This window comes from Peromyscus leucopus, chromosome 2, assembly GCF_004664715.2.
Source record: "Peromyscus leucopus breed LL Stock chromosome 2, UCI_PerLeu_2.1, whole genome shotgun sequence".
Classification (NCBI taxonomy): Eukaryota; Metazoa; Chordata; class Mammalia; order Rodentia; family Cricetidae; genus Peromyscus; species Peromyscus leucopus.
Window position 1 is genome coordinate 6,799,400 of NC_051064.1, and position 14,514 is coordinate 6,813,913.

The 14,514-nt window shown below is 44.5% G+C and overlaps 1 protein-coding gene across 1 annotated transcript in view; it reads left to right on the forward strand.

Moving 5' to 3' along the window:
• The window catches only part of Chmp4c (charged multivesicular body protein 4C), a 34,379-nt gene extending 22,569 nt beyond the window's left edge, over nt 1-11,810 (forward strand). The window contains exons 2-5 of the mRNA XM_028887569.2: nt 1,738-1,915; nt 4,072-4,186; nt 6,638-6,791; nt 6,983-11,810. Of these exons, the coding sequence (XP_028743402.2) occupies nt 1,738-1,915; nt 4,072-4,186; nt 6,638-6,791; nt 6,983-7,044 (509 nt within the window). The 3' untranslated portion in view covers nt 7,045-11,810. The remainder of the gene's footprint in view (nt 1-1,737; nt 1,916-4,071; nt 4,187-6,637; nt 6,792-6,982) is intronic.
• Nucleotides 11,811-14,514: the final 2,704 nt, after the last annotated feature.

The following is a 14,514-nucleotide window of genomic DNA, read 5'->3' on the forward strand; positions in this document are numbered from 1 at the left end:
TGTGTGTGTGTGTGTGTGTGTGTGTGTGTGTGTGTGTGTGTGTGTGTGTTTTCTTGGCTTTCTGCCTTCGATTCCGTGGCCTTCTCAGGGTGGAGGATTTCAGTTAAGTAAGCCTTTGTTTTCTCCCAGGTCCTCGCTTTGGGCAGTTACTGGGTCATTCATGATGGTGGCTGCCCCTCAGGCAGCCAGGAAGGAACAGAGCTACATCAATCACTAGTAAAAACCACCAAGAGGTCATGGCTGAGTGAGAGTCCTTGAAATGACAGTGAAAAATTATTGGAATAAATAACTGAAGCCATTGGATCTACAAAAACAGATTGACTGGGGCAGACTTGGGAGGTTTTCTTCTCAGAGATTTGTTGTGATAACATTCCTGCTTCCTTCTAAATCCACAAACTGCTTGACTTCTGTTGCCTGAATCCTAATTGGTCTTAATAATAAAGACCTGGAGTCAGATATCAGGGTGAAAACTGAAAGATCAGAGAAGCAGAACAGCCAGCCACTAGAAAGACTTCTTACCTCTACTGAACCCTCAGCCTGAAAGGGCACTGAGCTCCTGTCTCCTCCAGCCTTATATTCCTCTCTCTGCCCAGCCATATCACTTCCCGTTTCCTCCTCCCTCGTGCTGGCATTAAAGGCATTCGATCCCAAGTGCTGGGATTAAAGATGTGTGCCACCATTGCCTGGCTCTGTTTCTCTTTTAGACTGGATCAATCTTGTGTAGCCCAGGGTGGCCTTGAACTCACAGAGATCCATCTGCCTCTGCCTCCCGAGTGCTGAGATTAAAGGTGTGTGCCTGGCCTCTATGGCTAACTAGTGGCTTGGCTCTGCACTCCGATCTTCAGGTAAGCTTTATCTGTTAGATCACAAGCAAAAATATCACCACAGACTTCTTTTGTCAAATCGGCTTAGTTATTTATCTGCATATTACGTGTTGCACATATTATAGCATACTTCTACTGTTCTCTTCTTGGATTTTCCCCAAATGTCTTGCCAAACTGGATGTTTTGAGCCCTTTGAGAGGGTATCTCACAGGGTGCCACAGTCAAAAGGACCCTCATGGTTTTGTGGCTTCTAGGTGAAGCAGGTAATGGGCCACGGGGTGGGGGAGGGCGGGGGCGGAGGAGGGCTATTCAGATCTTGTTTCTCAGAAGCAGTGCTCTACCCTCTCAGCAGAGTGCTATCTGGCTCTTGAGCAGCCCTCCAGCTGCGTTGATTTCAGGACACTCATGTTACATGCAACCTTAAGGGCCTTCTCACTTCAGATCAAGGTGTTCAGCCTTAGGTTCTGACAGGCTGGCTGCCTTTAGCAAGCCACTGCATTTCTTGGAGTCTTAGTAAATTTGCCTTCGAGAAAATGAGGCTAGATTTGACAGTCATAAAGGTCCTTTCCTCTTGTAAAGATTGATAATTTTTGGTATGGCTTTTTTAAATATATTTGACCTATACCCCATCCAGAATTAGCATAACTATTTCTGTGGCGTATTTTGTAATGATGAATGTTGACTTTCCATCCTCTTACACTTGCCAGATCGTAGGAAGAAAAAATAACAGTGCTTGAAAGAGAACAGCTGGTATAGAGACGGAGCGACAAATGTTCCCTGTAAGTGTCTCAGGGCTCTTTAATGTGCACTCTGTCTTCAGGTTTCAGCAATTTTGAGTCCATGCATGGTCTGAGCATCTTAAGTAAGCGTAGTTGTTTCTTCTGATACAAACACCGGTTTCTTCCTTATTTAGCTGCCTTGCAGGCATTGAAAAGGAAGAAGAGACTTGAGAAGCAGCTCACACAGATTGACGGCACGCTTTCCACCATTGAGTTCCAGCGAGAAGCTCTAGAGAACTCACACACCAACACTGAGGTCTTACGGAACATGGGCTTCGCGGCAAAGGCAATGAAAGCCGTTCATGAAAACATGTGAGTGACCCACACTCCTTGTCCTTAACATTGGGAAGAGCCTGTGAGATTGTATGACAATTTTGATAGGATTGGATCATGTTCAACAGATTGAATGAAATGCTCTCTCAGAGGTAGTTTTGAATTTACAGTGACAAATTTTTAAAAAAAAATTGAAGGAAAAAAGTATGGAATGTTGCTTTCAATATTCCTCAGTTTCTTTGTGAAATCCCATCTGTAAAGGCCATAATTCTGTGATTCTAACAGTGCCAACACCAGTGAAGGTGTTAGAACTGTAGAACAGTGGTGAGGGTGAGAATCATCTAGATAAAAGCTGGTCAAGAGCGTTCTGATACCCAGCCTCCTTGAACTAAGACAGAGATTGGACCTTTTGTTTTAACTAAGTTCCCCAGACTGAGACTGAGACCATCTAATATTTGAAAATCACTGACATAAAGTGTTAATCCCTAGGGCCAGAGTTTATAGTTTTCTGGCTGTAATCCCATTTCCAAAGTTGAGTATACCCTGGCAAATGACTTTGTCTCGCTCCCTGACCCAGTTCCCTCACCTGTAAGTTCTTCTTACTTCCTCTGGTTGTTGTGAAACTCAGTGAGATGCTAGCTATACCCAGCACAGGTCCTGTTCCAAAGCGAGCACTCAGCAGCCAATGCTCTGAGATTCGAACACAGACCAATGGTCACTGTGGGGAATGCAGACCTGGGACCTGGCTCTTGGCTAATTGGGGATGTGAGAGTAGTCTCCTGGCCAAGGAGCAGTAAGTGCTGAGGGATACAGACTCCGTTCCAGAGGAGGGGAAGAGGCAAAGGTAGCGGTCGGGACGTTATGAAGACCTCCCTGAGACCATCCTCTTGCCTTGGTAACTCATCAACCAGCTGCCATTCCGACACTTCAGAGGTCATTACGTGCACGATTGGACTCCTGGTTCCCTCAGCTGTGGAAAGCCGAGTGCTGGAGTAGACCGCAAAGCCAGCTCTGTCTCCGGGTCTCTTAGGAGCATGAGACAAGAGTGCTCCTTAAAGAGAAGCTTAGTTTCAGCCCCAAACTTTGGTATTATATGTCTTGTACTCCTTTAACTAAATACATTTACTACAACTCTGATTAGGATTGAGCATAAAGGATAGTAGGAAAATGATAAGAAGAATTCTTCTTGATTACATATGAAAATATGTTGAAGTTCCCAGTTTTTTTAGTAGTAGAGTCTGAGCAACTGAAGAAAAAAAAAAAAAAAGAGATGAGTTCCACGGGGCTCACACTTTCAGTGGTGAGAGTCCTTAACAATGAAGGCCGCTGTCACCTCTCTGCTGTCTGGTCAGCTTGGCCTGGATTCTGATTTGGAGGAATGCTTTAGAAACTGTTACAGAAACAAGATAGAACCTGTCCGGTAGACCCCAGAGGCTAACGATGCAGCAGCTGTCCGGAGCCTGGCCCCACCTGCCTTCATCTGCTGAGGTTGTAGCTTCTGTGCCGGCATGCCGGGTCAAATCCTGCTGTCTTTAGCAAACCCCCTCTACTCCCCGCCCCCACATTATCTATAAGGGAAAACCCTCGAGGAGTCTGAATTTCAGAGCTACTACGCTATAGACTTTGGTTCTCCAGTCCCAAAGCTTAGTTTCTCTCCCGAGGTGCTTCAGGATTGGCTGCCGAGAGCTGCTCTGTCTGCTCTCTTAGTCATGGTGGTCCTCAGTGAACAGAGGGACAATACACACGGGGGTACCACGTGTGCTACCACACGCACTTCCCAAATCACACAGTTATTTTATTTCAAGTGTTTCTCGAAGGTGGAAGGTAATATTGAAAATACAGGTGATTGTACAGGGTTACTACATTTTTTGACGTGCCGATGTTTTTGTTTTTGTTTTTCAAGACAGGGTTTTTTTTTCTGTGTAGCTTTCTTGAAACTCACTCTGTAGACCAGGCTGGCCTCAAACTCACAGAGATCCACCTGCCTCTGCCTCCCAAGTGCTGGGATTTAAGGTGTGTGCCACCACCGCCCAGCTTTTTCTTTTTTTAATTGATGAACATTGGACCAGGAATTTTTGTTATGGTGCTGAAATAACTAAAGAGTACATTTGAAATTAACTTGTATTCAAATAGAATTAAGTCTAGATTCATAATTGTAAGGTGAAATTCTAAAATCCCTACAAAATGCTCCCCAGGGACCTGAACAAAATCGATGACTTGATGCAAGATATCACGGAGCAGCAAGACATTGCCCAAGAGATCTCAGAAGCGTTTTCTCAAAGGGTTCAGTTTGCCGATGGCTTTGATGAGGTAGGTGCAACACTAAGAATCTGGTTCTGTGGCCGCTGTCGAGGGCAGCTTCCTATCACATAGAGCAGCCAACTGGTTTATTGCTTAACAAATAAATGATATTTATTGGATGTGTTGTTTTCCAGGAGGGAAATGAGGTGTTTGTAGCTGATTTCAAGGAAAGATGACTATAGTTTGGCAAACAGCTTCTTAATTAGGTTTTTAGCTATTAAGGAAAAAGAAAACAGCACGCGGTTATGTGAAGTTAGTGATTTTTAATGGTTGGAGTATAAATAGTCCCATTATGAGGGATCATGTGCTCTCACATCTGGCCAAATAGAACAGACGGCGTCACTCTGTAGGCAGCAGATGGATTGTGCTCTGTGGCTGTTAAATTAGGAGTTAGGCTGCCTCTGTTTATTACTCAGTCTGTAAAACAAGTAATTCTAGAGGTGCATTATTTACACTCCCATTCCATTCATATTAATCAGCCCCATAGTCCAGGAAGACTGTAGTTACATTGGTGATGTCCACAATGAAAATTTCAGTGGTTCCATTTGAGTTACACATGTCCAGGATGAGGACGTTCTTAGGCACGCTCCCGAGGGACAGAAAAGCACAGCTTCCTCTTTCTATATGATATGACAGATGATGAGTAACAAGGGAAGATGTGGCCCCGAGAGTCTTAGGAAATGACAGTCTGCTGTTAGCAATGTTCAAAAATGATATGGGGCCAGGGCTGGAGAGATCGCAGAGGTTAAGAGTGTTTGTTGCCTTTGCAGAAGACCTGGGTTCTGTTCCCATCATTCACAGCGTGGATCAAAATCATCCATATTGCCACTTCTGTGGGATCTGATGCCCTCTTCTGACCTCCATGGGCACCAGACATGAATGTGGTACACATACAGACATGCAGGGAAAACACTGATACACAGATCAGTCATGGCCTATTCTTGTGTAGCACTCAAGGCAAGCATGGTTTCCACTTCCCAGAACTGTAGAATATTAGGAAGAAGAGCCTGCAACAGGAAGGTATCTGGCCTGCAAAGCCCAAAATACTACTGTCTGGTCTTATGTAAAAGAGCATGATGATTGTGAGTTCAAGGTCAACCTTGGGCCACATAGAGAATTCAAAGCCAGCCTGAGATATACAGAGAGGCCTTGTCTCAAAACAAACAATGGCAACAAAACAATGAAATATAAGATACACGTGTGTGTGCATACATTCAGGCATATGCTCCCTGAATGTAGGGCGTACTGATTTATCCTTGCACTGCGTAGTAATGAGATCTCAATAAATTTGTTGAATGATGGGTGAATAAATAGACTCTAATTGGATGGATACACAGTTATGCTAGATCGTTTCTGATAGTTTCCTGCTGGAAGACTATATTTCTCAGCTCCCCTTGTGGAAGGCAGGAGGGAATGGAATGTACGTGTAGCAATCATTCTGCCCCTGTAAGGGGCTACATCCCATTCTGTAGGCATTTTGCCCATTTACAAACATGGGTGACAAGATGTCCCTTTGCTGTGAAGAAACATGGTGCTGCCCTAGGTCAGACCAAACCTCTCCACCTTCTGTCTCTCTATGGCTGACTTAGGTAATCAAACAATTTCTCATTATGACAGCCTCGGAAGTATAACGAAAAGTTTTGTTTTGACTACCACTCACTTCTGTAGGGATTCCCAAGGTAGGTAGATATGAGCTAGCTCAGATCAGGCAAGAGGTGACTCGCATTCTTAAGGTCTCAGGCTGATGGGAGCTGTCTATAGGTATTGAGTAGAGAATGGGTAAGATTAAGCCAGACTTTCTGAGGTCACTGTAAAGGAAAAATACATTATACTAATTTCAAATCTTACTAACACAAACACATGGGCCGGGGACCATCATTCAGTGGTAGAGCCCTTGACTAGCACCAACAAGGTACTACTGTGTTCTGTCCCTAGCACGAACGTCAACGAAATCCACTAAACACACAATTTATATTGACTTTAATTGTTTGATTTAGGAACTACGGTATCTTTTTTTTTAACTTTCTATGTAATATATTCTTCTATGCTTGTTTTATTTTCAAGAGCATTAACTCAAAAATATTTATTTCCTCTAATTAAAATCGCAGGGATTCTCAACAGGAGAGGAAAAAAAGAACGTACCGGAACAATGACAGCCAAGGTGTAAATTTCCAGAACCTGAGGAGATTATATATTCAGCACAAATTACTTGAATGGCTGTTTACTGGAGTATTATAAGATTAACTACAACAAATTTGTACAGCCCAAAATATTCATTTCTAATCATTGCTCAGTGTTGCAAAAAAAAAAAAAAAAAAAAAAGCTTAGTTTTAAAATAAATATTCCGTTTCAGTGGGTTCCCACATATCAATTGGGTAACAGATGTTCTCCTTGTTGTGTTTAGGGAACCCCACCTCCTGAAACATTAACTCCGTAATTCTTTCTCTATCCTGTGTTCAGGATGAGCTACTGGCAGAACTTGAGGAACTGGAGCAGGAAGAATTAAATAAGAAGATGAAAAACATGGAGCTTCCAAATGTGCCTTCCTCTTCCCTCCCGGCACAGCCCAGTAGGAAGTCCAGCAAGCCCTCCACTGTACACCGATCTCGAGCAGGTCTGTTACTCACCCCATGCCCTGCGTCCACACATGTCCTCCAAACAGTAGCCAGCCCTGGTGCTTCCGGTACAAATCACTCCTACATGATTTGTATGAGTAAACACATCTTGTATGTAATTTCTACCCGTTTTCTATGCTGGAAGTGTAAATGCCACTGATGGCTGATCTTCCTCACTCTTGTGTTCCAGCATCATCCAGGAGGGCAGAGGAGGACGATGATTTCAAGCAGCTGGCGGCTTGGGCTACTTAAGCGAAAATGGAAACATCTGACACTGAAGTTCTTGAACTACCCATGAGACATGAATGTTTTTGCAAAGCTTAGACGTTGGCAGAGACCTGTTCTATGTGTTATTGTTTTTTCTATAACAGTTGAGTCATGCGTAGACACGGTCAGGAACGGAAAGGGTCTGGTAGCGTCATAGAAGACCTTCCAGACTGATGGAGTAGGGGCTATCTGCTGTATTTACTGCTGTATTTCTAGTTCTGGCACATAGATGATTCTTTGTATATATGTATTGAAAGGACACTGATTCTATTGACATTAAATACATATTCCAGCTTATAAGTCATCCTTGAGGGATACCTAGGGCAACTGGGGGGAAATGTCTATGCAAATATAAGGCTGCTGTGTGCAGCCAGGTCAGCCATGGTAAATGTAAATACACTTCTAGAACAGATTTGAAGAGAAGTCTTCAGTGAGTCTATGTATACATAGTTTCACTTGAGTTTCACGGTTGAAAATCTTCAGGGAACTTTAATTGACATTTATTATGCCTGAGTGGGGCAATGCATGCATCTCCCCAAATGTCTGAAAAGCGCTAACAGTTTAGCCTGCTGAGCAGGACTCTCCTGGGTGTGATTCAGCCACTTAGGAAGCTGAGTGAACACAGGCAGGCCATTATGGCGCTGTTTCGTCTTCACAGGAGTGTTCATTCTCATCTGTGGCGTGCTCTCTTGCACTCCAACAAAAAGGAAACAAAACAAAATACCAAATGCTTTGCAGCATGCACTTTGTAAATATATTAAAAGACTGGCAATTAAGCACATATCTTGAGTAAAATTTTGCCCATAATTATCTTTAAATAAAAATAAAATTTTAAAATTAGGCACCTTGCATGCCATATCACAGCCTATAAAATGACAAATGCCATGATGCAAGATGTCCTGGTGTTTTATACACTCATCCGAGCACCGCTGTGGAACGGGAATAGTGCCAGGCTTGAAGTGGGGGTCATGGGTTTCAGTGCCGGCTCTACACTGGCACAGCGGTCTCTGAGCCCTTCTTCTGGCTTTGGAAATCTAAGTGCTGGGCTGGATGATCCCCGGTGGTCCCATTCTGCCGCAGGTGCTTGGCACTTGCTCTTTCTTTGGGCATTCTTCCTGCCCTACACAACACACATACCAAATTCTCCTCATTCTTTAAATTCTGGCTAACATATTCCATCTTGGGAAACTTTTGTTTTTTAAATTTCCAGACTAAATTAGATCTTCCCACTATACACCTGCTTTTGTAGTACCCTGCTTCCTTTCATGCGTGTTTTATGCTCTCTGTCACACGCTTAACGTGAGTGCTTTCCCTTGCTGGACTGTGATAGGGTGAGGGGTGAAACTATGTTTTTAATCGTCTCTTTCCAGGGCACTTCAAAGTCTCTCATGTACAGTAGGCAAGCATTTACTCAATCTACAGCAACTGACAGAATGACAAGATTTGTCCTCTGTCCTTAAACAGTCATAAAGTTGGACCAAGCCTGTGAAGCAACAGCATTGGACTAAAGCATTGGACTGAAGTGTTCGTCACTGAAGTGAAGACAGCCCTGGACATTGATGCCCGAGAGAAGGAGGCTGATGCAGTGAGCACATTCAGCATCCAGGGGACTGCAGCCTGCTCGGGGAGGGGGGGGGGCAACAAAGTCTCCACCAGACCTGTGAAGCGAGTTTGTAAAGCGAGTGAATTTTAATTATGCTTAATTTTAGTCAACTTAACTAAAAACCTGTTTCCCAATACATTTATTAGAAACATTGAAGTATTTCAGCACCTTAGTTCTACCGTTTCAACTGTTAAATTTGTAAAGTCTGTACACGGGCCACTATTTTCTCTGTGTCTCTCTTTCTGTTTCTGTCTGTCGGTCTGCTTCCGTCCCTTGTCCCCCTCTCTGAGGTTTTGAGACAGAGCCTCACATGTAGCACATGAGTTCACTTTGTACCTCAGGCTGGCCTTGAGCTTCCTGCCTCCGGTTTTTGTTTCCAAAGCCCTGGCATTACGAGCAGGCTCTCATCACTGTGACCAGCACTGGGCAAAACATTTGTGGTGGAAACGTACAGCTGACTGTTGTGTAAAGATTGGATTTCAAACACTTGGTGTATAAAACTGTAAAATAATTCATTAATAGTTGCATATTGATTATATGTAGAAATATTATTTTAAATGCATTGCATTAAATAAAACACATATTGGAAATTTAGCTTACCTATTCCTTTTTATTTTTTTAAACATGTAGTTCCTGAAAAATTTAAAACTGACTATGGTCTCATTCCATTTCCACTGGTTAGTTCTGGGCAAGACCAGCTCCTCTCTATCATCCAGTGTACAGGTAATATATGAGTTGAGGCACTAAAATGCTAAAATACAAAAACAAAAAGAAAAGAAAGAAACTACACTGTAAAGAACCAAAAATACTTTGAAGTGAATCTTAATGCCACCGCCGTTGACAATGTGGAGAGAAATAAATGAATCAAAGTGGAAGGAAGGAATGATGAAGGCAGACTGTCCTAAGTCAAAGGACAGAGGTCAGATTGGGCTTCTGGGGCAAAGCATTCTTAGCATAACAAAACTCTCTAAAGTTACACATTCTGGGACATTTACTAAAAAAGTAAGTCCTTTATCAAGGATCGGAGTGGTAGACCTCAGGCTTTTGTTTTGTAAGAAATACACTCAAGATAATAAAAACAAAAAACAAAAACCAAGCCCCGGCTAGTGACGAGAATCAAAGGAGATTCTCAAAATGCAAATGGAAAGAACACGCTGGACCAGAGAGGCCCGGAGCCCAGGGCAGCCACAGCTGACAGAGAGCTCGCACAGTGGCCGACTGCAGGGAACAGCTCACTGTCATCATCTGAGCAGGTCTTCTCCCCAGGAGTCTTATTCCAGTGTCAGGACATTGGACTGACCAAACTTGGCTCGTGTAGTTACCTCTGGATCAGCCATCTGGACCCCCAAATGAGACAGCAAGATGGGGGATGATAAAGTGCTGTAATCACGGTGACCTTGACTGCCAAAGAGGGAATGCCACTGCCCACCTGAAACTTCAACATGCCAACTGCCGCCATAATTGTCCAGTCTACAATGGAGAACAGCTCAGTCTTAATGGTAGCATTTTCCTCCTTGGAAAACGGAGTCAGGGAACCGGCTTATTTAGTGGGAATTGAAGTAGCAAACAGTTTAAACATCACAATGGCATCTGTCTTGGTAAACAAATTAGAGAGTGTGGAAAAGCCAGCAAGCTTAGCAAGAGTAAAGCAAGCAAACAAGAGACGCTAAGACTAATAAGGAACCATTACAGTACAGCTCCAGGAAATAAACTGATGATGTGTTCGTCAATTTCTGTCTCCTCTCTCCACTTCCTTTCTCCCATCTCTTTAATTTAGGATGGACCTGAATGGTTCTCTTGGAGAAAGTGTTTCTTAAAATAGCAGGAATCCTCCCCCAACTCCACACTCACTTTATATCATTTGTTTCTTGGCTTACTACAAGTTTTATCACATTATATATAGAACACTTGAGCTATTTTTTTTTTTTTTTTTTCAGAAGAAAACGAGCTAGGAAACATGAAGAGTGAAGCCAGGACAAAGCAAGAGAGTGTCGCTCAGAAAGCACATGCTCAAACTTCATGCGCACAGGAATCCTCTGCTTCTGGTGCACACATCTTTTATGATGATGCAGGAGAGTAACCGGTCCCTTTTGGTAGCAGGAAACATCATTCAGGCTTCTCTGTGGAATGCTGACGTGTGTGTAGTTATTATTTTGACTGCAGAAGTACCACCTCACCCTCAGTTTTGATTTCCATGGCTTCCATTACCTGTGGATAACTACAACCTGAACACAGCAAAGGGAAAAAAAATTAGAAAGCAGAATCATAAGTTGTGTGCTGTTCTCAGTCTCCTGATGGAATCCTATGCTTCCTTAAGAATCTGGCTTGGGATGTGACTTGTATTTTGTACTGTGGGTCCACACTGTATATGTTACCTGCCTAATAATGAATTAATGGCCTTCTTGATTATCAGACTGTCACAGTATTACAGTGCTTGTGACCAAGTAACCCTTATTTTACTTAATAATGTACTCAAAGGGTAAGAGTACTGGTACATGTAATTGTATTGTATTATAGTGTTGGGATGATTCCATTTAGTCCTTACTGTGTTTAATATATAAGCTACATATATGTGTATAAGCACATGTAAACATGTTTGTACAGGGTTTGGTCTGCCCATGACTTCAGATACCCTCTAAAGGTCTTGGGCCACATTCCGTGCAGATATGTGTCCATGCAACGTGCATATGTTAAACACAGATGACGTGACCATGCACTGGGCATGTTTTGAACCCCTCCTCCTTCTTGCCCTTAATGCTTGCTTTCTCGTGTTTTCTTGGCTTTCCCTTTCCTGGCTCACTAATGAGAAGTTATTGAATTCACCATGATGCCATTATTGGTGTCTCTCCCTTTCACAGCTTCCACAGCTCTTACTTTAAGGTATACCTTGTTCTAACCGCCTTGCAACCATGCCTTAGTTTCAGAAGGTTGTCATGACCAACGTGTTATGCTTATGTTCTGCTTCTGTGACCCATGTGTCCTGTCCCTCATTCCCTCACGCTTATTTGCCTGCCAAATCCAGTTTGGAACCGGCTTGCTCCTGAGCTGTAAAGACCTTATCCTCCCCACATCAGTGCTGATCTCTTGAACCCCCTAGGGGGAGACAGTCTGTGCACACGAATAAAGCTTGCTTTAATTAATTTGGCCATGATTTGGGTCGGTGGTCTTGCTCCTCTTATTTGTGGGGTTAATGTGAAAGAGTACCAGGTGGGTCTGAGAGGGAAACGATATGGGTTTTAGGTAAGAAATAGTCGAGAGGGCACAATCGAAGAGGCACGGAAAGCAAGCCCTCAGAACTTAAGCCTTACAGAAGCTTTCAAAAATGTGGTTACAAAAGAGCAAAGAATGAAAAACGAAAATAAAGGAGATTCTCTCTGGGATGGGCGCTGTATCGGTCGCTCCCTTGAGAGGTGTTCCAGAGCCAATGCTAATGCGAGGGCTGTTGTTGGTGTCTCCAGTCCAAACCTGTTAGATCAGATTCCTTATGTGTGCAGTGTCTCAGAGGGGTTCCTGTTGGATTGAATTTCTGCCCAGAAGTCAGTGGGGGAGGGGAGGTCAGCTGTCCCTTCGCAGTTATCCAGTCCTCCATTGGAGTGCTGCCCCACGGTAACTTCCATCTGCTTTCTTCCTGTGCTGGACGGTCAGCTTCCCCTACGTGAGCATCAACGTCTAGGTTCTCTTTTCGACCAGCCCCATCTTCCTGTTGGCCTTTCCGGCTGGATGTGCGGGTCTTTCCAGAGCTGGAGCTGTCTGCCGGCTCCTGGGGGATGTTCACGTGGTTCTGTGCTTTTCCAGGTCTCGTGGCTGCTCCTCCTGCAGAACCGCTTTAATTAGCGTTCAGGAACTGCTCCCTCTTTCTCCAACAGAACAACTGATAGGCTGGCAGGCACCCGGTGGTTCCCAGCATCTGCTTCATGAGGCGCGTGGTTCTGCTTTCAAACTTGTGTTTCTGCTGTATTTACTTCTGGAGCGTCCCTTTCCAGCTTGTGTTCGAATCCACCCCGGGAAGGACGATTCTCCCCTTCCCTGTCGCGCTGTTCAGGGCTGCGGGTCATAGTCTGTGGCGTTCTTGTTTCGGCATATTGTGTCTTTCAGAGCTCTTTCTGAAGGCCCTCCATTGCTTTCCCAGGCTCGCACCTTCTTCTCTGAAGGGCGGCTTGTCAAGTCCTGGTGGGCAGGAGCTGTGGTGAATCATCTTGATAGATGGGATTGAGGATCGCCATGGAAACAAACCTCTAGGCGGAGTCTGTGTGGGGGTTTCTAGGTTAGGTGACCAGAGGTGGGAAAAACCACTGTAATTGTGGGCTGCCTCGTTTTGTGGAGGCCGAGGAAGCCAACTGGGCAATACTCGTCTTCCTGTCTCCCAGGCCGTCTGCATCCAACTGTCCCAAGAACGTCTCTTCGGATGATGAGCCGAAAGCAGTTCTTCCTTACCTTGCTTCTGTCCGGCTTTCCGGCAGTAACGGAAACAGTAGGGGGTGCCGTGTGTCCAGCTCCGCCATCTCCCTCCTGCCTATGAAAGACCCCCAAGGGGAGATCTTCCTCCGGGAGAGACCCCAAACCCAAGGAGCACACCGAAACCACAGATCAGATGCAAACAGCAAGAGGGTTTATTAAATGCACAGGTACCTGGGGGCCAAGTATCTTGGAGGACTTGCGCGCCTTCCCAGGGCAAAGGGGACTTTTTATGGGTTTCCAGGGGCAAAGGCGCGGCTACAGGAGCTAGAAGCATAGTTACAGGGTCCCGATTGGTTGCTTTACAGAAGGCCAGGGTGAACTTGGGTCGCATTCTTTAATTATCAGAAGTTTGATGTGTGGCTGACTCGTCCTTGCACAAAGTATAGTGGGTGTCTTTCCAGCCCAGCTGCTTATTCCTCAAGGCCAGGGGCCCGCCATAAAATATCCTCATTTAACCCAACTGTCTTTCTCCCAAGGCCGCTGACCACCATTATCTCCTCCCTAAGCCAGATGGCTGGCCACAGTTATCTCTCCCTCCCAAGGCCGGATGGCTAGTTAGTTACAGCTGTGAACTTCTGTCTTTCTGTTTCCTACAGAATGGCGTTTCTTAGGCTAAGTTATGGGGGGCATTACTTCAGCCCAACACCCCATGTCCTCATAATGGAGTGGGGGTCTTTCATTCCCCCATTTTCTTTTGTACCAAATGGAATCTTTCATTTTTAAGATGGAGAATAAGGGGTCAGCTCTATCTCTGACTGTCTGAGTCTCTGATATTGCTGGGTCAGGATCAAAGCCTGGACAACAGAAACCCTATCCCTGATGAATTGCACCAATCTATTGAGGATGCATGGCCCGAACAATAAAACGAGCAGGAGGATAATTAGGGGGCCCATAATGGTGGAGACAAGGGTCGTAAACCATGGTGACCTGTTGAACCATCCTTCAAACCATCCCTGATGAGACTCGAATAATTGTTGTCTTTGTTTTAATCTTTCTCTTAATTTAGCCATGTTGTCCCTGACTACCCCAGTATGGTCTGCGTAGAAGCAGCATTCTTCTTTGAGGGCAGTACATAAACCTCCCTCTTGTAGGAAGAGTATGTCCAGTCCTCTCCTATTTTGCAGCACTACTTCTGACAGGGATGTCAAGGATTTTTCTAACGCACTAACCGATTCCTCTAGGGCTTTGATGTCTGTATTCATGGCTACTTGGAGCTGTTTGAATTGGCCGGTCTCCATAAGGGCTGTGGTCCCTGTACCTATCCCGGCTGCTATTCCGCCCATGGTAATTCCTCCCAGTATCAGGGCCAGTGTCAGGGAAACAGGCTCTCTTTTTAAACGGGTGTTTCTCATTTCAAAGTGACTATAAATATATTCAGGTTCATGATAAGTAAC